At 41.6% G+C, this 18,170-nt stretch overlaps 1 protein-coding gene across 7 annotated transcripts in view; it reads right to left on the bottom strand.

The window, feature by feature from the left end:
• Positions 1-18,170, bottom strand: part of GRIP1 (glutamate receptor interacting protein 1) — a 1,198,832-nt gene that overhangs the window by 119,750 nt on the left and 1,060,912 nt on the right. For all 7 annotated transcript variants that reach the window (XM_086919026.1, XM_086919023.1, XM_086919024.1 and 4 more), the window contains 2 exons: positions 14,892-15,078; positions 13,235-13,380 (listed from right to left, as the gene is read on the bottom strand). In XM_086919026.1, the coding sequence (XP_086775152.1) occupies positions 13,235-13,380; positions 14,892-15,078 (333 nt within the window). The remainder of the gene's footprint in view (positions 1-13,234; positions 13,381-14,891; positions 15,079-18,170) is intronic.

The following is an 18,170-nucleotide window of genomic DNA, read 5'->3' as shown; positions in this document are numbered from 1 at the left end:
GTATGCCCTGAGGAGGTGGCGGTCCCCTAAGCAGCGTGGGAGGGGCCAGAGCCTCCCCACGCTTTGTTATTTGTTCTTTTGTACTATTAAAGAAGCACAACCCCTAGGGTAGGCCAGGGTAGGGAGCGGCACAGTACATTATTTAGGGTAGAGGGGCAAGTGGCCTCCTTCCTGAACCTCTGGGAGGGCATGGGGACCCCATGATCCACCGATGACATCAATAGATGGGAGAGGGTGGAGGGCGCCCTTCTCCCCAATCATGGGGCCAAATATTAATAAAAGGAGAGGGGGTGCACAGCCTCCCTCCCTGACCCTCTATGGACCCCAGGGACCCCTTCCCCCAGACGCTGATCTTAAATTAAAGGCCAAAGCCTGTAAAGTTCCCGGGTACCCATCACCCAGAACTAGCTAAATCACTGTGTCCCAGGGAACACACCCAGGGACATAGTAGTTTCCCTGCCCGCAAGAGTGGGGCAAGGAAGCATATGACTGCTCCCAACCGGTGGGAGCATTTTTAAATCTCCCGCCAGGTGGGATCTGACATGACTTCCGTGCCCACAGGAATACAGGCAGGGAAGGCATGTCAGCTCCCACTCTTCAACAGCTTTAAAAATGCTCCCACCGGGTGGGAGCATTCTTTTGTTTCACTGCTCATGCTCTTGCGGGCAGGGAAAGTCAAATTGCATCTGCCCGGAGAGAGCAAGTAAAAACAGCTGCTACCTCCAGGCAGAAGCAAAACTGGCACCCGCATCACCCAGAATGCGTGCATGTGGAAAGCCGCAGGGCCGCGAGGGCCCCTGTGCTCCCCTGCAACTTCCTTAGCATATTGTGGTGTGGGTACCCTAGGTGGGTGCCAGGGCACCCATGTTAAGCCCAGGGGGTGGGGTCTCTGAGGCCGCTTGTGGCAAGGGGAGGGGGATGATCGCCCCCTCGTATTTACAAATAAGTTGTGGCCCCAGGGCACATATCTATGAGGCCACTATTGGCTCAGGGTGGAGCTGTGTGCCCCCTCCTCTTAATAAAACAAGCATTTGCAATGCAATAGGTCTCGCATTTGCAAGGGTTTTAGCTATTGGCTTCGTAAATGACAATGTATTTTATTTATGTGCTGTTTTTTAAAACAGTTAAATTAAAAGCATTGTCATTTACAATGCCAATAGCTCCAACTCTCAAAAATGCGAGACCCATTGCTTTGCAAATGCTTGTTCTAAATACTATCATACACACCTTCTACCTGAGACTAATTACGGAATTAGGGAGCGCTCTGTACGGGCTTAAAAAACACCCCATACATCAGATCATCCTCCTGCCAGGACGAATGAGGAAGAGGTAGGTAAAGGCACCGGGGGCTAATAAATGACAAGTGAGTTACCAACGTGGAGAGATGCTATCTCTCTCTCATTGCGCTAGGTGCTTCACTACACAATGTATATCTTACTGCCACACACCATAATGCAGGTCCTAACTACATGAGACGGAACGTTATTTTAAAACTTCAATATGTTATCGTGCTAGAACAACGCATTTATACGCTAGCCCCCATATTTACAGGATGTTTATTTTAATGCCACATATATTCGTGTACGTCCTAACTGCACGGGAATTAATGTCCTCAAGAGGCTCCCGTTCTCACAGACTTCAGTGTTTAACCGCATCAAAACAGTGCATCTGTGCACTAGCTCTCTAAGTGACGTGATGTACATTTGGCTATCACGCACAACCATGCATGTCCTAACCACACAGGACGGAACATTTTTAAGACACTGCTAGTTAGGAATTAAAATGTCTTACTGTACTAAGATAACGCGCCTAAGCACTACACCCCGCCCCCCCCAGGCCAGAGCCTCCATAAGCAAGTCAACACCTTCTTGTAAACAAGCATTTACAATGCAATAGGTCAAATTGCATTGCAAATGGTTAAGTTGAAAACTGAGCACGGTTCCGCTTAAAGGACACCGCACTAGGTTTCTCTTTTTTTTCTTTAACACTGAGCGCGGTGTCCTTGAAGCGGGTGCTGTGCTCTACATAAATGCTAAATATAAATAAAGTGAGCGTGGTGTCCTTAGCGGACACCGCACTCATTAAAGTAATAAAAAGCATACAATTTTGAGCGCATATCGCTGCAGCCATTGTCCCCATCAGTGTCCATTTTAAAAATAGTGCTCACCCACCAGATAAAGCCCACCGTGTAACGCCGCAAGTAAACTATCCAGTCGGGATGGGCAGGCCCAAAAGGAAACAGGGAGGTAACAAAGAAGCCTCATTTTCAATCAGAAGCCAGCGTTTACCATAAGCCTTGACGCCAGCCAATAAAAAAGATGGGCGTGGATTCAACTCTACTTCTAAAACCTACCCTACTACAATATGCCTCGCAAAGCGAGCAGCGCATGCGCGCTCCAACACTAGGCCCGAGACCTAAAAAGGCCCTGGGGGATGGGATCCCTGTGGCTCAAAGTAGCTCGGGGAGGGGAAGAGGAGAAAATTGCCTATTGCTTAGCCTAGAGATATTTACACAGCAAATGTTTGATTAAATTTCCTGTGAAAACATGGTGAGTAGCTTCCATTATCAATCCAACTGCATTTGATGCTAAACTTGAAGTCTAATGAAAAAGTAGCTTGTTTTGTAGTCTGGTCTTAGCTCCAAGAGCAGTTCGGCCATCAAAAAAGGGTCAGTAAAAGTGTCAGTGAGGCTGAAATGTGGCGACTGACTTACGCCATCCCTAGTGAAAAGTAATCAATGAAAACTTTTCAGAGGCGCAGTGTGCTCTGGACTGCGTCCTGGTTTTCACATCAAACCAACACATACATGCTGTCAGAGAAGAAAATCAGACTGATCGTTTTTCATATGGCAGAACGCTATGAGACGCAATTAATCTTCACATCATGAGATGTGTCAGCAGGTCAAAATGTGAGAGGAGAATGTGGGCTACACTGCTTTCTGAGGCAAACACTTCTGAATATAGATTGACACATGTTACTCCAGGGCAAGCTCTTCTTTTTGAACATACAGCAAGAACTCAGATTGAGAAAAATCGTGCTTTGAATTTGTAAAGTTCCATCATTGATATAAGAGTAAAAGAAACATGGATTGGTTTTAGTGTCGTATGTTTACTAACATGATCATTAAAAGTACCACGTACAGCACATGTGCCACAGACTTGTCTCTGTGTGCATACCTAATGGATCTTGTGATTTACAAACTCACTGAGGTTAACTCAACCGCAGCAAAATGAAAAGCTGGGTGAGAATTGTCAGGATACAAATTAGAGACCTGCACGTCACACAGATTTTTGCAGCAGGAGATCAATTGACTAATGTATATTTTCAGCTTCCCATTTGTTTGCTTATTAGGGGCAGTAGACTATATCAGGTGACAAGTCCATGATCTTTGGGTTTCCATAACAATGACTATTTTATCAAAAAAAGAATTATGTTACTTACCGTGTAAGAATGCATTAGTTGCCATTAGTGTTGTAGATTCACATTATGTGCACACTCCTTAAATCTAGTGTTGGGCTTGGATGTTTACAACTTGTTTTTCTTCTAAGAAGACTTTTGAGTCTCGAGATACAGTGATTTTTCCTCTTTGGGGTAATGGGCATGGTCATCAGCTCCATCTTCAGATATTTTTTTTACACATCACATGCAGGTGGAGTGGATCTAGAAATTGTCTATGGTGATGGCTGTGCAACATGAACAGCAAGTGAATATCTAAAATATGTGCATATTATCGAGAACCACCAGTGACTCCCGGTGGGTGGGCACATAAGAATCTACAGCACTCATGCAACAAACAGATGCTTACAAGGTAATTAACATAATCCATTCGTATCATGTGTGGCTGTCGATATGTATGCTGTACATGGACTGTTAAGCAGTTCTTCCCATGCGGTTGCTAGTCACTGGGTGTTGCAGATTCTTGAAATAAAGTTTTCAGTATGGCTTGTCCTACATGTACTTGTTGGCGTGCAAGGAGAACCACACTGTAGTGTGTAGAAAATGCGTGTAGAGTTAACCAAGTATCTGAGTTACTCATGAAAGTGATCGAAACACATTTCTTCCAAGTAGAAATTGCTTTTGAGGGGACCGGTAAGATCTTCTTGGCCTCGGAATAGCTGATTTGAATGCTTCTGACCATCTATCTAGCAATACCAGCTTTGGATATAGCGCAATCTTTTATAGGGCTTGAAAAAGTTACAAACAGTTGTTGTGTTTCCCTAAATGATTTAGTTCTGTCAGTGTAGTATATTAGTTCTCTTTTAACATCTAAGGGGCACTTTCAGCTACCAATGTCGGATTGGGAAAGAAAACTAGCAGCTCAATAGTTTGATTGAGATGAAGGGATGACAGTACTTGCAAAAAATTTGGATTGGGTCATAGGACTACTCTGTCTTGATGTATTTGAAAGAACGGCTTGAATTTCTCTAACTTTTCTCAATTAGGTAATCCCCACTAGGAATGCAACCTTCCATGAAAGGTGTTAAAGTGGAGTGGAATGTAGAGACTCAAAAGGGGGCCCATTAGTCTAGTTAGTACCGCACTGAGATTCCATACTGGAGCAGGTGATGTTCTTGGAAGTATTACCCATTTTAAGTCCTCCATGAATGTTTTGACAATGGCATTCTAAACAGTGAATGGTGTTCCCCATTTTGTAGGTATTTAGCAATGGCCTCAGGATGAAGACTTATTGTTGTGTAAGCTACAACTGACCTTTGCAGATGTAGCAAGTAGCATTGTAGACTTTGTACTGCAGAATTGATAGTCAATTTGTTTTGCTGTACAATAACAAACAGATCTTTACCACCTACCTGCTTAGCAGATTCTAGTGGTAGGACGCTTCACTTATTTAAGAACTTCCATACATTCATAAGGCAGATTTAGTCCAAACTCTAGAAGCCAGGAGACAGATATCTAGCTTGAACTGTTTAGGATCCAGCTGTCTGATTCTCCCATGATTTTTCATGATAAAGTGCTACTGGTTGGGGAGCTTCTAGTGAGGGACCACAGATAACCCTTAACCCAAGTTGGGTTGGAATGAGGAAAGTCTGCCAGAGCTTCCTGACACATGGAAGAAGTAGGGGAGGCGGAAAAGAGAAAATATCCTGACCTATTCATCCTTAGGGACCCTGGAGTGACTGTGGGTGAAGATTCCTGGAGGTGAAGTGTTGGCATTTTGAGTTTCCAGATGTTGTAAAGAGATCTATGGTTGGCGTTCCCCAAATTTGGAAATATCAGTGAAGGACTTGTGGTTGGAGTTCCCACTCATCATTTGTTACTGTATCCTGCTTACGACGTCTGTAAAGTCATTGTCTACTCCCAGGAGATAGTCTGCCAGGAGTTGAATTTGATGTCATAATGCCCATTTTCATATTTTCTGTGCTAACTGATAAAGCAGAAGGGAATGAGTGTCTCCCTATGTTTGTATGTAATACATTGCTATCATATTGTTTGTCTTTATGAGGACTACTTTGTGTTTATTGAACATAAGAAAGGCTTTGATGATCATTGGTTTATTTTATAGCAGGTCTACCAAAGTCTCCTTAAATTATAGCGTCCACTTTTTAGGATCGCTAATTTTCCCTGTTTTAAGGTCAATAGACCTCTGATTCTTGTCGAGCACTTACTGTAACTTTTCCAGTATTGGGCCCTCTTGTTCTTTTTCTGCAGCACAGTGTCTTGGAGCGGACTTTGCTTTTGGTGCCGAACTGTCCTTATGAGGCTTTTTGAATATCCTTTGGTAATAGGTCTTTCGGTGCCGAAGGTTTGGATGACGAAGTTGAAGGCTTAGATACTGGGGTCTTCGACGCCAATAGCACTGAGAAGACATGAGGTCTGTGACTTCAACGCATCGGTGCAGTGTTTGGACTTCTGGCTAGAAGCCTGATCAGGATTGAGGTCTCTCTTATCCTTTTTCGTCTCCGAAGCCTTGTCTCAGTGTCGACAAGAACCACTAGACCTACATGATGCACTGGGCTGCTGGGTCGATCCACTGTAGGGCATGGCAGTGAAAAGTCTTGCAGCTGTGGTTTGTGAGTTGGAGCTGAGGGAGCAACAGTACTCAAGTCCCTTGGCATAGCCTTCATCATCAGGCCCGAGGTTGTATCTGCATCAATTGAGAAGGAAATAGTTGGTTGCCTATCATTATCGCGGTCACCAGCATCGATGTCTGACCCTCTGGATGCGCCGTAGCGTGGGCAACCTGGTAACTCAGTTCCTTCATACTCTTCATCCTCAGCGGCGTCGATGATCTCTTCTCCCTCAAATACCTCGAGCTCAGGGGTAGTCTTCATACTACGAGCGAGACTTCAGTATCTTAAAGCTGTTTTCAATTTGAATTGCTGACACGCTGCACAGTCCTGGCCATCATGTTCTGAGGAAAGGCACAAGTTACAGATCAGTTGTTGATGGTTGTGCTGGCATTTTGTGTTGCACTGTGGGTACCTTCAAAATGGGGTCCATTCCATTCCCTATCCCAGGATATTCTCTGCTCTGTGAGGAAGGTGCTCAGTACTCAAAGAGTTCGATCTTCAGAGACTCATCATTGGTGCTTTGTTCTGTCACAGGAAGAATCATCTCCAGGTCACTAAGGCCTTGAGAAAGGATGTCGAGAGCAAGTTTTGGAGACCACGTCCACACCTGATGGAGGAGAAAAATAATCTAAAGGTGAAGCCGATGAACATGTGCATTACCTTAAAGAGGAGAAGTCACTGGATCTCATGACTCTAAATAATTCTTTGAAGAGAATCAAGTTGTAAACTTTCAAGCACAACACTAGATGGCAGGAGCGTGCACAGCATGTGCATCTACAGCCACACATGCTAAGAATATGATATTCACGGTATGCACCTGTTACAACGCATTTTTTACAACACACTACTGTTACAACGCATCTATTACAACGCAGATACTGTTACAACTCATGTTTTTACAACGCATTTTTTTACAACGCAGGTACCTTTACAACGCATACCATTACAACGTAAGTATTGGTAAGTATATAATTATATTTTAAATGTTATATGTTTGGGGTAAAGGGGTATTTTTAGGGGTTAGGGTCAGTTTGGGGTTTTAGGGTAAAGGGGTATTTTTAGGGTTCAGGGTCAGTTTTCAGTTTTTAGTTTTTGGGGTAAAGGGGTATTTTTAGGGTTCAGGGTCAGTTTTCAGTTTTTGGGTAAAGGGGTATTTTTAGGGTTCAGGGTCAGTTTTTGGGTAAAGGGGTATTTTTAGGGTTCAGGGTCAGTTTTTAGTTTTTGGGTAAAGGGGTATTTTTAGGGTTCAGGGTCAGTTTTCAGTTTTTGGGTAAAGGGGTATTTTTAGGGTTCAGGGTCAGTTTTTAGTTTTTGGGTAAAGGGGTATTTTTAGGGTTCAGGGTCAGTTTTTAGTTTTTGGGTAAAGGGGTATTTTTAGGGTTCAGGGTCAGTTTTTAGTTTTTGGGTAAAGGGGTATTTTTAGGGTTCAGGGTCAGTTTTAAGTTTTTGGGTAAAGGGGTATTTTTAGGGTTCAGGGTCAGTTTTTAGTTTTTGGGGTAAAGGGGTATTTTTAGGGTTCAGGGTCAGTTTTCAGTTTTTGGGTAAAGGGGTATTTTTAGGGTTCAGGGTCAGTTTTTAGTTTTTGGGTAAAGGGGTATTTTTAGGGTTCAGGGTCAGTTTTTAGTTTTTGGGGTACAGGGGTGCAGGGTAAAAATAAATTAAAATTAATTTTAAATTAAATTAATTAATTGAAAATAAATGAAATTAAATTACATTAAATTATTTTTGGGGTTGAGGGTCAGTTTTGAGTTTTTGGGGTACAGGGGTACAGGGTAAAAATAAAGTGAGATTTATTTTAAATTAAATTAATTAATTTAAATTAAATTAAATTAAATTTACTTCAATTTATTTTTGGGGTTGAGGGTCAGTTTTGAGTTTCTGGGGTACAGGGGTACAGGGTAAAAATAAAGTAAAATTAATTTTAAATTAAATTAATTTATTGAAATCAAATCAAATTAAATTACATTAAATTATATTTTTTAAAATTAATTTACGATTATAATATTAATATTAATATATACTTACCAATACTTACGTTGTAATGGTATGCGTTGTAAAGGTACCTGCGTTGTAAAAAAATGCGTTGTAAATACATGAGTTGTAAAAGTATTCGCGTTGTAAAAGATGCGCTGTAACGGTATGCGTTGTTACAGTCCGCGTTGTAACATCATATATCCGATATTCACAGTTTGCTATTGCCACAAACCATTACTTTACATCAGTCTACCACCCAGTCATACACAACGAAAGCATGAATACAGTAAACACCTGAAAACTGATCTCAGCCAAGGATAATAACTGAGGCCTCTCTGTCTTTCATTAATGTTTGAAATAAGATTCAGAAAATTCAAGGAAGAGAGGTTAGACTTACAATTCTAGAATCAGTAGAGCTGTCCCTGTTTATATATTGTTTTCTTTAACTGTTAACGATACATCTCTGGTATAGTGTTGAACAGGAACAGAGCTGGTATAAACCAGAGACAGAGCTCACTTACAGCAGGCACTGATCTACTTCTGCTATAGTGGTGAGCAAACACAGAGCTCATAAAGCATAAAGGCCGGTACTCACCCACCTCTGGTATAGTGATGGGTAGACACAGAGGTCATTTACAGCAAGTACTGACCAACCTGTGGTATAATAATGAGCAGGTACAGAGCTCACTTACTCACTGACCAACTTCTAGTAAAGTGATATGCAGACACAGAGTTCACATAGCCAGGTATTGAGCAAAAGCTAATATAGTGATGAGCAGGCATATGTGTCACAAGGGCAGGTACTATCTACCTCTTTTAAAGTGATGAGCAGACACAGAGCTCATGTATAACCGGTACTGACCCACCTCTGCTATAGTGATGAGCAAACACAGAGCTTACATACAGTAGGTACTGACCCATCTCTGGAAGGGAACCCTTCCACAGCTGGTATGCAAAGGCATGTACCCAGCGGCAGTAAGTACCACAAGAAGGGAACGCTACACAGCGGCTGAAGGAGCAAGAAAAACAAGTCTGGCCACTGAAAACTCTTGCAGCGAGATTCAGGTGAGGCGAAGGCCAAGCAGAAGGCTTTTGTACGCTACAGATGTTGAGGTGTAGGAGGGCACCCCACATGGTTACTGTTGGTTTTGCTTGGCCAACCCCTTCTGCCCTCTGTTTGCTCCCCCTTTGTTACCAACACTGGAGTGGATATAACCATGCATGGCTCCCGCGGGCATGTTTGCTGTTTTGATGTGGTGGAGTTGAAGAAAGGATAATGGCTATGTGGTATGAGGAGCTTTGAGAGGAGGTCCCAAACCATTTATAACAAATACATTTTCTTTATTGTTGGCAGGAAAGGGGTACAGATATATAAGAATTTTTGCTGAGAGGACTTAAGACTGTTTAAAATGCAGTGGCTAGGGTGGCTCTTGGTCTTTGCAGATCAGAGCACATTACTATGAATCTGGTAATTTGCACTGGCTCCCCGTGGAAAAATTGATTATTTTCAAGACTTCTCTGTTAATGCACAGAACGCTCCCTCATTCAGGACCGGATTATTTATCTGCCGGTATTGTTTCTATAACCCTGTAAGAGTATTACAGTCCTTCAATAAACTTCCGGCCAGGATTCCAAGAGTTCACCTGGCCAAAACAGGAATTCTTTTTTTGACCCAGTGGGTTGGAATAATCTCCCTTTGGATTTGCGACAGATCAATGGTGTAGCATTATTCAAGAAAAGGCTCAAGACATGGCTCTTTAGGCAGTACCTGTCTTCCACCTTACTCTCTCTGACTATACCGTTTAGCACTGGAACACTCTTGTGTAGCCGTGCGCTCTAGAAATCTCATTACATTAATGGGTAAGGGAGGATTGGATGATGTGGAGCATTTGAAAAAAGGTTTGTGTGCTTTCCAAAACCTCCTCCCCCTTTATATCTTTATATTGTATCTCATTATGTAATTCTGAATCATTATCTGGGACAATAAATGTCTTATAAGCCTGCGGAAAAAGGGAGACATCTTTCAGTGATGTTGAAAAAAAAGTCAAAATTATGTTATTCGACTATGTCTGCCATTTCCAATTGGTGGGCAGCTACTGAGCGGGTATTCAGAAAGTAGCAATTAGATTTATGGATTATGGAGATGAGAGTGGAGGCAAAGAATGAGCTAGATTGTTCCTAATGAGGTTGTTAGAATGCAGAGCTTGCCAAGCTTTTTGTCCATTTATAATTTTTGGGTATTAGGGATTGGTTTTGAGACGGCGAAGTTGGATAATTTTGAGAAGCAAATGATACGATGGTGAGATAAGCAGTTCTACGAAGAAGGGACGGGATAAGAAAGGCATTCTTGTAAAACCTGGGCCCTAAGTAAGTTCTATACCTTACTTAGGGCCCAGGTTTTACAAGAATGCTTTTCTCGTCCCATCACTTCTTCGTTGCTCTGCTCATCTCACCATCTTATCATTTGCTTCTCAAAGAGCAGAACAGAGTTTCAGAACAGGGACAGTTCGGTAGAGGGACTTGGCAATGTAAATTGGACAAGCAATGTTGATACTGTTTGATAATGTGGTTTAAAATGCAACATTTGGTGATGGTTCCCTCAGTCAGTAAAGTATCACACTTTGGTAATGGAGAGACAAAGTCAACACTGAACTACTGCAATGGAATGCAGCACAGTTTTGCTATTAGCCTTCAACAACCTTGCTCCTGGCTATCTTTAATCTAGTGCCACCGTCCCACATCTGCAAGCATATGGAAGTTTGAGTCTTAGCAGGAAAACCTTTCACACTAGTTCAGAAGCACAGGTGGAATTATATATATATTGCTGGTGAGCAAGGCGACTGAGTTCGCCGAAACGAGTCGGATCGTGGCACTCTTGAGTCACTTGAAAATGGAATAAAAACTTTCTGCAACACGCATACCGGAGTGAAGTGTCCGTTTCTCCTGGAAGGTGCTGTGCCGCATGCTTTTTGAGCACTGATTGAGATATATATATATATATATATATACATATATCTATATATATCTATTTTAACAGAATTTTTAATTTCAACCTATGTAATTTGTTAGGTATAATGTCTAGGTCGACCATTTTAGTTATTGCCTCAACTACATCTTTAAAGTTCTGACTCATAGCACGGCAACTGAAAGCAATATGCAAAAAAGAGATAACTGAATGGCATATCTTTAACCTGAGCACAACAGTATTTCCAACTTTTGCATGGCGTAGGGCTACTTAGGTCCATCTCCCATACCTGTCTGGATGCATGAACTGGCATAACTATTACCTTAATAAGTTCCTTTTGTAACAATGATATAGTCTTGCGCCCCTTCCCTCTGTGAATCAACTTATTTAACATTCCCAATTCTGGTAGGGCTTTGGAGAAACTTCGAAACATTGAGCGGGCAGCGGGCCTTAATCGGGGATGACGATGCATTGCTAGTGTTGTGTTTCATACTTTGTAAATTCCTTTGAGCTAACACAAATGCCACTGTTGCTCACTCTAGAAGTGGTGAAGTGATTGGGATTTTAATCTATTTTAACCCCTTCGACGCTCATGACGAGCTCAGCTCGTCATGAGTTATGCCTGTCGTACGCTCATGACGAGCTCAGCTCGTCATGAACCGCTGGTTTTCGCAAAGATCAGCGCACAGCGGGAAAATGCGTAGCGCGCATGGTGTTAAGCAATAGTAGAGGTATGTCCATGCCCAGCAATCCTGCTGTTTCCCACCATGCTAGTTTGTGATCGCTATGACATCAGTCTTGGCTTGCCGCCAGACAAGCTTTTTTCCCAGAATGGTGGGAAGTGTGTGCAGTCTTGCCAATGTCTTTTCGACTCTACCATGAGTCTTGGTTTTTGCATCTTTGAGCCAGTGTTTAGCATGATAGGTTTGAGCAATAAAATAACAGAGAATGGTATCCGGCAGTCCCAGGCCATCCTTGTTCGCAGCCGAATGAGTGCATCACATTTTAAGCAGGGTTGCTTGCTACCCTAAACCAGCCCTGTAAGCAGTTGTTAAAGTTACCAAAAAACTCTTTTGAAAGCCTGACCGGGATATTAACATTTTAGTATAAACATTTTGGCAGTAGTTGATACAGGTCCTTCTGGCTGTGGTTCTAGAGAGCGTGATTTCTAGGCCTGTCAAAGTATGCTCAAAGTGCAGCCTTCTTGAGAAAAACACCATAGAAGAAGTCAAGGCACTCGTTTTGCCCTTGTGGGACATCTGTATCTAACCGTTAAGAACAAAAGAAGATTTACAGGTTCACAGTTAGGGCCCTCCAGTTTGGTGGCCATAGTAGATGCTTTTAGGTCATGTTTTAAGACATCTAACTTTCACAATTTGTGCTCTTTAATCTCAGGTCATGTTAACTGACGCAGCACCATCACCCATTTCAATATGTCTTTTTAATCTATGTAAAAAGTAATTAAATATATATTCCACTAACTAATGCAATTTGTTAAGTTCTTCCATTATAAAGAGGAGGTGAAATAACTAAATTGGTACAATCCCCACAACATGTAAATGTAGAATTAAATTGGATTCAAATCGAAGAAGAAATATGTAGGCATAATCCATGTGATTTTTTTCCATAGATAGTTTCTGAATTTAGGAGCATTTTCAAAGGTGTTGGAGCACTAAAGTTAAATACCTTGCTGTGTGCATTTCCTAGATTTGATTTATAAGGCGGCTTTATTATTTTGCTTATTTACTATGAGCAATGTTTCATACAAAAGTGGTTGTTGTGAGGGATGGAGGGAAGGATGGAGAGTGAGTGTGTGTGTGCGTGTTGTTGCAATTACAAGTTAAAATGTCGCAATTACTATTGTGAAGCCATGAATGTCTTACTATTTTATAAATCGTTTTAATTGGCTTCATATGAAATAGATTTAGTGAAGTGCAATGCAAAATTAAAGTTTCATAAAAACATATAGTGCTAATATAATTCGAAATGTAAAGTGGTTTACCACATATACCATACTCAAACAATTACAATGACAGAGCAAAAGCAGAGTTCTGTAAAGAAAATGTATGTACAAACTACATAGATTTGTCTATGGACACAGAATGAGCTCAAGATGCCACAAAAATTGCAAGCCTCTTAAAAAAAGAGAAATGTGACGAAACATTAATTTAGTAGAAAGCAAAACAATGCAGCACAATGAAAAACTCTGTATTTATCACAAAGAAAGGAAATCAGCTGGGCCTTAGAACAGGTGGAAGCATCTTACCTGCCACATCAAACTCGACTTCAAGGGTCACTTTACTGGTGATGGAGGAGTCGCGCAGCAGCTGATTGGCTTCTTCAAAAGTACTGTCTTCCGTTTGGATTCCATTTATTGCCAGCACACGATCTCCAACCTGAAGCACCCCACACCTGGTAAAAGACACCACAAATCACGCCAACAATCTAAATCGAGCTAACCAGACTAGATCAGTTAGCTGTCTCGTACTAGGCAAGAGACCATACCTGAAGCTCACAGCACAGCTCTACCTTTATTCTTTTCTACCTGCCCTTCAATTGGTTTCACATTTTTGTTTTTTCAGAAACCTCTCCTGTTTCCAAATGATCTGTCATGTTTTGCTGTTTTCCATTTAAGGAGGATTCCTGCCCGCTTATTGTGGTGGAACAACCCTCTAAAGCAGAGGTGTCTTCTACCAGGTAAATGCTCTCTTGTTTAAACTGCAGATGTTACTTGTTTTTGGGTTATCCATACTATTGAACTCCTGACGATAAGAGCCATGGTTTGTTTTCACTGGGCTACTTACACTGAGGGCCATTTACGTCAAAATCAACATGTCAGGCCTAATTAAAACTTGAAATAGGCCATACATTTAATCAACTCGTTGTCGGATTTCATCAGATGCAAAAAGTTTCAGATCCAGCCCATGGGCACTCAACATAAGGCTCTTAGCATCAACACAATTGTTATCAAAGAAGCTTTTCAACTGGAAAGGATCCAACATGTCTGAGCCATACCTTGAAGCATCTGCAGAATAACAACCATGTTTCAAGATTTTAGGAGAATATAGTATGGCACTTTTTATTCTAAAAGTATTTAATTTCCAATATTCCTACTTGCCAGAGCCTCAAAAAGATGAAACCCCAAACAAAGTCAAGCTCTCTGATAAACTGCTGCCACATTACAAGGTGATCATGGCGCCTTTAACCGTGCCTATACATGTTTGTGCTTGGTTTACAACACTCAATATCATTCCAGAGAAGTTGATTCCTTTTATTTAATAGTTTGGTGAGTTTGAGCTGAACAAGGAATGGAAGCTTCTTGAAATGAGTTTGCAGAAACAACAGTTCTCTAGAAGGCAAAATATGTTCTGCTTCAAAAATGACTGTATTTAGAAGATAACCATAAATGTTGTCTAAGTGATCATTACACAACGATGGAGAGGCTTGTTGTCAAGAAGTGGTTTGCAAAACAAACTCGTTTATACTGGTCTTTGGTGTATGGACGATGAAACTTAAGGTTGTGCCTACCTTATGGACTTTATGTGGCTTATTTTTCTTTTCATTATTACTCTATTGAGGCTGCCGACAAAAGAAACAATAAGACACTGCTGTGACTTTTTATCCCCACACCGAGAAGAATAATAAAAAGATCATATAAAACCTATCCTGCTAATGTGCCTGACAAGACCCTGGTTATTCTAGTTGCTTTGGCATTTTACTGCCTTATCGAGGTCACTTCGAGCTGCTTTTCCACTGCTGAGGGTTATGTCATATTTTTATTAGAACCCATAAACAGATTCTTCTCGAAATAATTTTAGTAGACAAGGCGGTGTGTCTTCGTGCTTCCAGGTAGGTGGTCTGTGCAAGCTAGTGTATGAACACAATAATCACAAGGGTTGGGTGAAGAAATCCGATCATCTCACCTCTCTGCTGGGCTGTCGACGTCGATATATGAAATTAGCGGTGGTGACGATAAGGTCTCGGTGGCAAAAACACTGCCTTGAAGCTGTATCCCGAAACCCACAATGGGGTCCGCCGTCAGGACCACCTCGGTGCTCTCCGTGTGAACCACCTGCCCAGCTAGGCCCACAGTGCTCGATGCCAGGGACACTAAGGGAAGGGAACACGAAAGAAGACTTTCTTGTCAAATGGCATAAGGAAGAAGGCAAATTTACAGATCCAACCATACACTTCTATACATGGACCTACCAGGTTCCTTCAAGTCAACGAATAAAACAGAGAGAACCTAACACCAGAATAAAAACAAGTTAAAAAAAAACCTCATCCTAGCAAAAAGTGCCCTGAAGCAACTGCACAGTGGTTCTCAGGAAGCGCTTTAAGACACCCCCAAAATAAAATAAAATAATACAATGAAAATTCTAATAAAATTGAACCGCAATAGAAATTCTGTGGTACGAAAATAGGTGCATTTCGACGGGGTTAATGCTAGTCACGTTTACTTTTTTTTTCTGTGAAAAATGTGCAGGTTGGGCTGGAATATCAACTATATTTACTGCAAAAGAAAAGCAAGTGAGGAGGTAGGGGACAAATGCCTCAATGACACAGAGAGGGCAAAGAATTGTGGGTGACTTGTGTGCGAGTGAGAAGACCCGAGCTAAAAAGGGCAAGTGATTATTAGAATATATCCTTTAAAAAAAAAAAAAACAGTGAACGAGAAGAAATGTGATTCAAAAAACCCAAATTATTACACGTGCTATAATTGTTCAAAACATCTAAAGAACATCAATATTTTGCCAGATTCCGGTCGCGGTTAGAAATATATCAATGCTTCATACCAGTATTACTGACATACACAAACACACTAAAATGTCGAAATAAATACTTGGGAAATAACAGTCCTTCATACACCACACATGCAACGGCCACACGTGGCACCGTGTCATTAATAAAAGCTTCACACAATAGCAGTGTATTATCCAACAGCACTTCACCGTCTGAGACGTGCAGGCCTAAAAATGCATAATCGAAAAATGTAAGCTGCAAGCAGTTGAACACAAAGAGGTGTTGGTTCAAAGGACTAGTCGACGGTATCATTCATACATTGGGACCACAAGGCAGCTCTTTAGCTAGAAAGTTGAATTTAGGATCAGATGTAACAAATTATTTTGTGGTTGCACATCCTGAGACTTCCATAATCATAGGGTTTGCATCAGCAAATTTCATTTTGCAATGTACTAACCGCTTTTTGCTAGTCAAAATTTTTTTTCCGAATTGTAAAAAGCGTTTACAGAGTCATTCCAAATGACACTTATGAAGGGACCTTCCCTCCTGATTATAAATTGCAATGAGATGTATTAATTAATGGTTTGTGATTGCAATTGTAGTCACAAACCATTGAAAAGTTACCAAATCCTCAAAAAAGGTGGTAACCCATTCGCGAAGAGGAACCTGTTCCTGTGAGACAGCTTTCACTTTGGTCGTTGTATCATGGGTGAGCCTTGTCCAAATGGGACCAACATCTCTAGGTTTTTAGCCGATCAGAAAGTCTCGCAAATAGTGACCAGCCAAATTGATATTCATTAGGCAAGTCATTCTATACCCTGATTGGAGGTTTTGCAACGCAACTCATCAGCACATAGATCCATCACAGAATTATAGACAGTCTTGCAAAATCTCAGTGTACAATTTCCACTGCAGCGGCTCGTGCAGGTAACAGTGGTAGGGCGGGGTGGATGCGGTGAGCACAAGGGAAGTGTTTTTCTTTCTTTTTTTAATGGTATTTTCAATCTTCATCGTCTATTGACTCCTCCCCACCCCGTCCCACCGCTCTCACCAGCACAGGCCGCTCCTGAATTTCCAACCACTATTTGCAACCTATTTGCATGCACATCTGCACCTTAGTGAATGGACTCATGTGATCGAGGACCAGTCCTGGGATAAGCATTGTTTTATGCAAAGTAGCACCACATGTTTGAAATGCTTCTGCTACAATAAAAATGTCCTGTGTAATGGATTAGGCTGATTCCAGGAGCTAGATCAACTTAAATCACTACAAATAGAGGCAAAATAATATAAGGGAGGGATTGTGCACTTGGGTTCTATGCTTGTTTTTCCATAGAGGAACACTTAAGTTTCCTTAGCGCTGCTGAGGAGCACTGGCCCACACCTGGTCTTGAATTGAGGGCAATGTGATTAGTAGTGATGCCTGAAGAAGCCCATCTTACAAAGATGAATTAATAAGGACAGATAGCGGAAGGACGTATAACACCGCTGAGTAGGACTAGATGGGGCCCTAGAGGATCAGCTGTGGGCGGTCACAAGAATAATGGGCAAAGCAATTTAAACAGAATGGCATCACTGCAAGGGAAGCTATGCCTTTTGTTCAATCTGTCCTTATAGTGATCAGTCTAGATAATGCTCCACCGCACGAGCATCGTGAACTCCCAACTTTAGCAGCTACAATGTGGGTGGGATCTTCTCTCTGCAACGTGGCAAATATAAGCTCATAATTAGAACTATAAGGAAGAATTAAAGATGGGATGGGGTGATAGAAAAGGGAAATGATGGTGAAAGGGTGATAGAAGGAAAGGTGAAATTAAGGAAATGTGAAAAAAGTAAGAAGGTTAATTGGAATGGTCCATTAATGAATTAGTGGGTGGGTGAAAGAATGGGTGAATTGATAGGTAGGTGGATGGGCGAGAGGATGACAGAGTAAATGGAAATCTGAAAGGATGGATGGATGTACAGGCGAAAAGATGGCAGAGTAAATGGAAATATGAGTGGATGGATGGACTGAAGGATCAATTGATAGTTGAGAGACATTATCAATGGATGAGCAAGTCAAAGGATGGATGGAACGGCTGATGGATGAATGGTGAAAGATTGAATGGTGGATGAAGGAATAAATGGATGACAGAATGTAGAGGTTTAATGGCGGATATCAGTGGGTGGATGGAAGAGTGAAAACATAAATTGATAGATGCTTGGTTGAAAGAGGCATGGGAGCTTTTCTTTGAAAGGTTCTTGCTTGGTGCCATCAGAGCTTTGACTCAAAGTGTTTTTTAAAAATATTTTGCCACTCCCTTCCTCCACCACAACCTGAAGCTCATCACATGCATATAATATTATGCAGAATGAGCTACCTGCCGTCAGGGAGGAATGTCTCTGTGAAGGCATCAATTAGTAATATGGATATGGCTCAGGTATTGAATTGCTAGTGATTTTCTAATCTACATCTTCCT

Source organism: Lissotriton vulgaris, chromosome 1_1 (genome assembly GCF_964263255.1).
Source record: "Lissotriton vulgaris chromosome 1_1, aLisVul1.2, whole genome shotgun sequence".
Lineage (NCBI taxonomy): Eukaryota > Metazoa > Chordata > Amphibia > Caudata > Salamandridae > Lissotriton > Lissotriton vulgaris.
This window is presented reverse-complemented; position numbering and strand designations above follow the sequence as displayed.